This window comes from Mobula hypostoma, chromosome 12 (genome assembly GCF_963921235.1).
Source record: "Mobula hypostoma chromosome 12, sMobHyp1.1, whole genome shotgun sequence".
Classification (NCBI taxonomy): domain Eukaryota; kingdom Metazoa; phylum Chordata; class Chondrichthyes; order Myliobatiformes; family Myliobatidae; genus Mobula; species Mobula hypostoma.
In genome coordinates this window covers 70,975,276-70,983,743 of record NC_086108.1, presented here as the reverse complement: position 1 = coordinate 70,983,743, position 8,468 = coordinate 70,975,276, and the positions used below count along the sequence as shown (strand labels likewise).

General features: G+C 37.3%; 1 protein-coding gene across 4 annotated transcripts in view; it reads right to left on the bottom strand.

Moving 5' to 3' along the window:
* Nucleotides 1-1,652: 1,652 nt before the first annotated feature.
* armh1 (armadillo like helical domain containing 1) overlaps nt 1,653-8,468 on the bottom strand; it is a 39,255-nt gene continuing 32,439 nt past the window's right edge. For 3 of the 4 annotated variants that reach the window (XM_063064373.1, XM_063064370.1, XM_063064372.1), the window contains 2 exons: nt 6,088-6,165; nt 1,653-2,235 (listed from right to left, as the gene is read on the bottom strand). In XM_063064373.1, the coding sequence (XP_062920443.1) occupies nt 2,110-2,235; nt 6,088-6,165 (204 nt within the window). In that variant the 3' untranslated portion in view covers nt 1,653-2,109. The remainder of the gene's footprint in view (nt 2,236-6,087; nt 6,166-8,468) is intronic. The other variant, XM_063064371.1, reaches the window with a different exon arrangement.

Sequence of the window (8,468 nt, the reverse complement as noted above, 5' to 3'; positions counted from 1 at the left end):
CATCGTTTTCTCGTGTTTGTCACTTTCATGGACTCTTCATCTCATGTTCTCAATATTTATTGCTTATTTATTTATTATTATTATTTATTTCCTTTTGTATTTGCAGTTTGTTGTCTTCTGCACTCTGGTTTAACACCCAAGTTGGGCAATCTTTCACGGATTATGTCTTGGTTATTATTTTATAGATTTATTAAATATGCCCATAAGAAAATGACAGATGATGACATTTATGTACTTAGATAATAAATTTATCTTGAACTTTGAACTCTCACAGTCAAAGTCACTCAGATCACATTTCTTGCCCATTCTAATGTTTGCTCTGAACAACAACTGATCCTCTTGACCGTGTCTGCATGCTTTTATACTTTGAGTTGCTGCCATGTGATTGGATGATTAGATATTTGCATTAACGAGCAGGTGTGCATGCATACCTAATAAATGGCATCTGAGTATAGAACTATTTGTAGGCTGCCTTAAACTACCCCATAATTGACACTGGGTAAGAAACACTTGGCTTCTCAGCAAAGAAGAATCTGGACTAGTTTAATGAAAATTATGTAAATATTGTGGGAGCTAATCAACTGCAAATGTGAGGCATTTCTGGTTTGGAAACTCTAGCATTGTTCCAGAGTGAAGCAGTAGTGGTGAACAGTCGTCCAGCAAAACAGAAAAAAAAGCAGATTGTGAATAGAGAGCATAGAAGCCTCAGCAACTTGCTAACAGTGATGGTCCAGATATCAATGCCTCACTCCACTGAGGACTAACACTTGAATATACGCATCAAGGATAGCGAAGTAGTCAACATTTGCTGGAAGAACTTCGAGGATGTTTTTAACTGCAGCTCTATGCTTGACGTGAGCATCTTGGAGTTCATGTCACAGGAATTCATTTGAACTAGATTTGTCGGCACCACTGGCTAACAGGTTAAACCTGTTATACTCAGATGATACAAAGTACACTATAGGCACCCGTTAGTCTCGTGAGACCATGGATTCGCGCCTCGGAAGGTTTCCAGGGGGCAGGCCTGGGCAAGGTTGTATGTTGCCCATGCTGCAAGTCTCCCCTTTCCATGCCACCGATGTTGTCCAAGGGAAGGGCACTAGGGCTGATACAGCTTGGCACCAGTGTCGTCGCAGAGCAATGTGTGGTTAAGTGCCTTGCTCAAGGACACAACACGCTGCCTCAGCTGAGGCTCAAACTAGCGACCTTCAGATCACTAGACCAATTCCTTAACTACTTGGCCACGCATCAACACTATATACTACAACTGCATTCAATAATACTGATTGCCAGGCACATGGATTTTCAAAATCCGTACTCAGTTTTCAGGAATGGCAACTGAACTTGAAATAACCTTTCTGAGTAGAACTGTGGATAGTAACATTAATGCAATTTTTTTTGTTAATTGAAAGCTGCAAGGAACAGGAGTACTTTCAACTCCAAAATGTACATTAACTGTGCAATTTCCTCATCGAGCCTGCCTTTCTCCTTATGCAGTACAACCCTGATTTCAGCAACTGGGCATTTCACAGGGCACAGCTACTTCCTCAGCTAGAAATGATTTGAAAAATTAGAAGCCATGAATACATTATTTGTTTTTCTAAAGGTTATATGCAATTCAGAAGGCAGGATTGATAGTCAAGATTCACGGAAGATTGCTCAATTTTATTAGCAAGTTGAAATACAGGAATCATGTGATGTTTAGAGAAGCCAGACAATGTACTTATACATTTTGCAAAAGTAGTGTTTTTTATTAATAGACAAATCTGTTTGTGAAGAGATGTGAATTTACATCATTGATGAAGTTTCACATTGTTAAAAACAGTTCAACAGCCGTAGCTTGATAGTTGATCGTGCATTGTCTTGTCAATAAAATGGAGTTTTTCAATGGAACAGAAAATATCTTGAAATAGTCCAAGCACTACAATTCTTTGTCTCTAACATTTATTTGAAAATGTAATTAATTCAGAAAATTTTTACTTTGCATAAAAATAGCTTCATCTTATTGTGTTGCTGCAGACAGCTTGGTTATTCTGGTTCTCCTTCAACTGCAGAGGTAAAACATTACATTGTGCTAAAGCAATCATTTAAATGATAAAAAATGTAAATTCAATTTTCAGTATTTCTAAAGTGTAAAATTAGCACTGTCTTACATCCTGGAATATTGACTTTGTTGTCAACCAAAACAACAGCTTGGATGGAGTCCATTTTCAAGTACAAATTCTCTGGATTTTTCTGTATTAGTTTGAAAAGTACAAATTATAAAATACAAAAAATTAGATCTTGCTTATGGTTACATAACTCAACAGTTTTATAAAGATGAATTTGTATTTTTAAAAAATATATGAACATCTAGACTGAATTTTTAGATTAGAATTGTTCCTTGGACAGTTTGAGTGGTATATAGTTCTGTCAGATCTAAAATATGATATCATATTTGAAACCCAACTCAAACTGACCATTTTGTTTTACTAGGTTTTCATGCACTGCAAATAGTTAAGAATATGCTAATCTGTCCAAGTTTCTGACCTCAGATTGACTTGTGTACTATCATCAGCACCACACTGCTGAATGTCTGGCTTTTGAATTGGTTCCATCTGGACCCAAACATACAAGTCATAAGGTTAGGTTCAGGTCTATTCAATTTAAAAAAAATTGTATTAATATACTTGATGTTGCCAGAATGATATGATTCAGAATCAGAATCAGGTTTAATATCACTGGTATATGTTGTGAAATCTCTTGTTTTGCAACAGCAGCACATTACAATACCCAATAATAAAAACTAAAAATACTGTAAATTAAATAAGTAATGCACAAAAGAGGGGGAAAGTGATGCAGAATTCATAGGTTCATTGTCCATTCAGAAATCTGATAGCAGGGGGGAAGCAGCATAAAATCAATCACATCAATTCAATAATGCCATTGAATTGAATTCCTCACATTTAATGGCATTACTATTACTGAACTCATGACCATCAATATCATGGGTTACTACTGACCAGAAACAGAACTGGAGTAGGTTAGAGGCTAGAAACACAAGTGATCTTATTTCCTAATGCCTTGGAGCCTGTTCAGCATCTAAAGTACTCAAATCAGCAATGTGATGGAGTGCTCTTCACTTGCCTGATGAGTTCTGTTTCAATAACTCTGAAGCAGCTTCTTCACCACATAGGATACAACACCCAGCTTGATAAGCACCATATCCACAATCATTCACTCACTCCACCACTGACGCACAATGGCAGCAATTTGTACCACCTAAAGCATGCACTGCAGCAACCCACCAAGATTCATTAGACAGCACCTGCCAGACCACAAGGGCATCAAAAGCAGAGCACCACACCTGAAATTTGCCATCCAAGTTACACACCTGGGTTAAAACCCTGGAGCTCTCTAACAGCCTCTGGGGTATTCCCACTCCTCAAGGTGGCAGCTGGTCACCACCTTCTCAAGAGAAGCTAGGGACAGGGCTTTAATTGCTGGCTCAGCTCATGACGGTCACATCTCGTGAATGAATATGAAAAAAGAGACCAAGATGTTGAAATTGTTCTGTTTTTGGTGATAGTTGGGTACAGACAAAATACTGAATTCTCAGGTCAAGTTCAGAATTAATTTTGTACACAAGCAGGCCTATACGCTATCCTGTGCCCTATTTTTAAACTCATTATTCTCCACAAAACAATGAGTTTCTTACTATGATTTCATCATTAAGTTAATGAGTTTGCCCACTGATTGAGCAGTGACTGTTACATATTACAAGTTATTTTGTTATCTGTTGTTATTCCTGATATCCAAGGCAGTCTCAGTTAAAGAAACATCGTCTCTAGACACTGTACCAGCTAGAAGTACTTCATGGCCATGCATTGTCTTCAGAGTCTTTACAATAGGCGTAAAACACATTAAACTGTACCGCAATCAATTTTATTCAAGAAACTGATTTTTAAATGTTGGTCCTCACCAACACCAAATGCCAGGGATCTATAGCTACATTTGGTGTTGAGTTTCACAGGATAACGTGTGAAGAGGCCAAATATTTCACTGGTTCCTGGAATTTTGGGATTATAATCACAAACCCAATCAAGTATGAAATTTGTATTGTCAGAAAAGTATGTACAGTAACTTTAGTAGATGGAATAAATGCTTTATTTTATACAGTGAAAATAGGTTAAATGAAAATAAAATTTCCACTAGATTTCTATTGCCAATACTAAAATATAGTGTCTGCAGGTTGCATGTTTTCATAATTTGGCCTCTTCACTCACTAGTTTGTTCCAGTCCCAGTGTTCCCCAGACATAGTATTGCATTAGGCGTAGTAAAAAATTATATTTATGAGGTTTCCGCAATTTATCAGCTAGAGTTCAATTTACTGAAATTGATCTCCCTCTTTCTTTTCAATATGGCTTCATTATCTAATCCATTCTTCACTGAGTAATTTTGGATTATATACATAGTTTGGTTGGGTTTTCTTTCCATGGCCTGATTCCTGATATTTATGGGGAGGCAAGCTTAAAACTGTTTCTCCACAAAACAGAACAATCTCAACATTCTGGACTATACCTCTTCCTACCATGTTACTTGTAAAAATGTCACCCCCCTTCTCTGAGTTCCTCCACCTCCACCACATCTGCTCTCAGGGTGAGGCTTTTCATTCCAGAACTACTGGGATGTCCTCCACCATCAACGCTGCCTTCACCTGCATCTCTTCCTTTCACTGACATCTGCCTGAAGACTCTAGAGAGGCTGGTCCTGGCTCTCCTTCGAGGTCAGATCAGCTCTCAATCCTCTGCAGCTTGCCTACCAGGAGCACATTGGAGTGGCTGATGCTGTCATCTACGTGCTGAACAGAGCTGGATAAGCAGGGCAGCACTGTGAGGATCATGTTTTCTGATTTCTCAAGTGCCTTCAATATCATTCTGCTCTCAGCGCTGGGAGAGAAGCTCTGTTCAGCACAGGTTGGCACTTCCATTGCATCCAGGATAACGGACTACCTGAGTGGCAGACCACAGTATGTGCTGCTTCAGAGCTGTGTGTCAGATATGGCTATAAGCAGCACTGGGGCCGCACAGGGAACAGTAATGGCTCCCTTCCTGTATATCTTGTTCTTTAGATACAACACTGAGTCATGTCATCTGCAGAAATTCTCTGACGGCTCAGCAATAGTTTCACCAATCACCTTCCCAGCTCTTTATTTGACCCCCTTCCCATCACCCAGTTTCACCTGTCACCCACCAGCTTGTACTTTTCCTCCCCTCCCCCAACCTTACACTGACTTCTCCCTTTCCTTAAATATATGGGCAGAAAACATTGACTGTTTTCTCTTTTCCATAGATGCTGCCTGACCTGCTGAGTTCCTCTATCATTTTGTGTGTCAACATTGTAGTATTTTTTTAAGGTTAAGACTCGGGGCGCGGGGGAAACAATGATAAGGGATGTGCAGGTCCTAGTAAGTCCTTGACCTCTTTTTGTTCCATTTCCACTGCTCAAATTAACAGCCCAGTATGGAAGGAATGTGGTTGATGGTGGTCACAGGCTAAAACTAGGGACTCTTGTGGAAGATCTCAGGTAATTAGGAAGATTAAAGGTCAACAGTAGGGGCTTTTGGGGAAACCTTGAGGAAGGAGAGACAAAGATACTTGATCTGGAGCAAAACGTATGACAAAATGATTAAAGATCCTTTATCGTATTGTCCCTCATAGAACTGAGTAAAACTGATATATATCTTCTCCTCATCAAATATCATCTCACAGCTATTTAATAGTATTTCCACTGCAAGAACCTCATATCTATTGACAAGTTTAAGGATTGAGGTTCCATTGGAACTATCCTCTGGATCTCTCTACTTGTTTCTTCTGCGGTCATGCCATCGTGTCCCTGATCATTCACCAATTTAGAGATAGTTAAGCCAAGGGGGAGTCAACAAGATACACATTACAAATGAAATCTTGAAAACAGTTGCTATTTATAAAACAGCTTGTTCACTGGACGGTAGTAAATTTTTTATACATTTTAAAAAGTATAACTATAGATGGCAAAAATCATCTATTATTGTCATGTTAATGTAATAAAGTTGATTAAAGAATTACCATATATAATTCATACAGTGACTCTCCCATGGCTTTTCGTACATGTTCTTCCACGACTGGAAATGTATGAATCAGGTACTGAAAATGAAATGCAACAGTTTTTCATTATTTTGCAAACACAGTGAAATTATTTTTAAAACCATGTCATGGAAACTCCCTCTATCATGCATCATTGGAGGATTGCACATTTGTAAATGCTTCTTTTTTTTAAAATTTATTTTTATTCACAAGTAACTTCACAACAAAATTTTTACATATATAACCTTTTCCATTTTTTATGTGAGTAAATCTTTATTAATTTGTACATTCACAAGTGCACATTGAGATAATATAAAAAATAATTAGGCACTGAAATAGATGTTTACATGCAATTGTAATTCCACTCTGTTAAACTAAATAATGATAATAGTTGTTATAAAAATATTAATAATAGTGGTTGAATACTGATTTCCATGTACTGTATCTCTTCTGGTCCATTTCTTTCGGGTCCAAAATTTCCCCAGATCTTTTCTTTACTTGTGTTAATTCCACATTTTCCAAAAAAAAAGGACAGTAAACATTCGAGCCAAGGGTACTTACGTTAACAATATTACTATGTTGGTGAGACAAACAGTATAAACCATTAGGAGAGTCATCTATAGTCTGCTCGCTCTGGGGTTATAAATTCAATCTATTTATTCCAAATTTGATAAAAATTTTTCCTTTTGAGTTCTCAGAGAGTAGGTCATCTTTTCCATTTTAAATATATCCAAAATGATTTCATGCCAATCTGCTAATGTAGGTGATATTGGATTTAACCACTTTCTGGTGATTGATTTCTTACTTGCTGCTAAAAGGGCCTGCAGCAGCTTTATATCTTTCTTCTGTTCCAAAAACAATACAGGCCCCAAGTAGAGAGTCTCCAAGTTCAGAGGTATCTGAGTCTTAAATACCTTAACTAATGTTCTGTGAATACCTTCCCAATATAAACTTAATTTAGGGCAATCCCAAAAAATATGGAAATGATTTGTCTCCTTAGAGCCACATCTTCTCCAACATGCTACGTTTGTGTCTTTATATTTTTCCTGGTATGGGGTCTTGAAGTAACTTATAATATTTTTCCAATAATGTTCTCTCCAAATCAAAGAGTTAGTTGCAGACCACTGAAAGCTGCATATTTTCCCCCAAGCCTCCTCTGAAAGTACCAACCCTGCTTCTTTCTCCCATTTCTCTTTAATATACAATGTGTTTTCACTTTTGGCATGAGAGAGAGCATTATATAATCAAGAAATTGATTTACTTGGTATTGAACTGTAAGCCGAATTCAGAATGTTGGAAAATTCTCATTCTACTGTTGATAAGTCTGTATATCTACAACTCCGGTAAACATGCTGTCGTACTTGAAGGTACCTAAAAAAGTCATTGTATTCTAGGCCATGTTTGTCCTGCAGGGATTGAAAACTTTGAAATACACTTTTATGTGTGAATGAGAGGTAGGTTGTAAGACCTTTCTTTATCCACAGTTCAAATCTTTTATCTCCTCTGCTGGGAAGAAATTCAGTATCATAAACACACCATCTGAAAAGTTTTAACATGTTATTGATTCCACATGACTTAGCCACCTTCTGCCATACTTTTAATGTGAGATTTATCCAGCTGTTTTTAATCTTTTCCAATTGGGCCATCAATCCTTTGTCAGCTATTGAGGCCTGTAGAGGAAAACTGTCAACCAATCCAAATTCTATTTCCTTCCATCTAGCCTTATATTCCCTATTACATCAATATAACAGAGGGGTTATCTGTGAAGCATAAAAATAATTTCTTAAACAAGGAAGTGCCATACCTCCTCTTTCCTTTCCTAACTGTAAGGTGTTAAATCGGATTCTAGGTTTCTTTCCTTGCCAGATAAAGCGGGAAATCCATTTGTCCCATTCCCTGAATTGATTATCATCTACCTTCACAGGTAAAGTCCAGAAAAGGTAAAGTAACCGAGAGAGAATATTCATTTTTATGGTATTTATCCTTGAATTTAAACTTAAAAAAGGGATAAGATTCCACTTATGTATATCTGCTTTTATCTCTGAAATTAATGGCCCATAATTTACCTGTGACAATGTTGAAAGATCTTTTGGCAGAGTTATTCCTAAATATTTTAATGATTTAGCTTCCCACTTAAGATCATATGTATCCTGCAGTTTTTTGGATGCTGTATAATTTAAGGACAAAACCTGCATTTTCTTTACATTAATTTTATAGCCTGATATTTTCCCGAACTCATCCAATAGTGTAAACAACCCTATAAATGATTTTTCTGGTTGACTCAAATAGACTAAAACGTCATCTGTGAATAGCGCCACCTTCTGTTCAATCCCTGCCACCTTGATACCTTTTACAATTTCGCT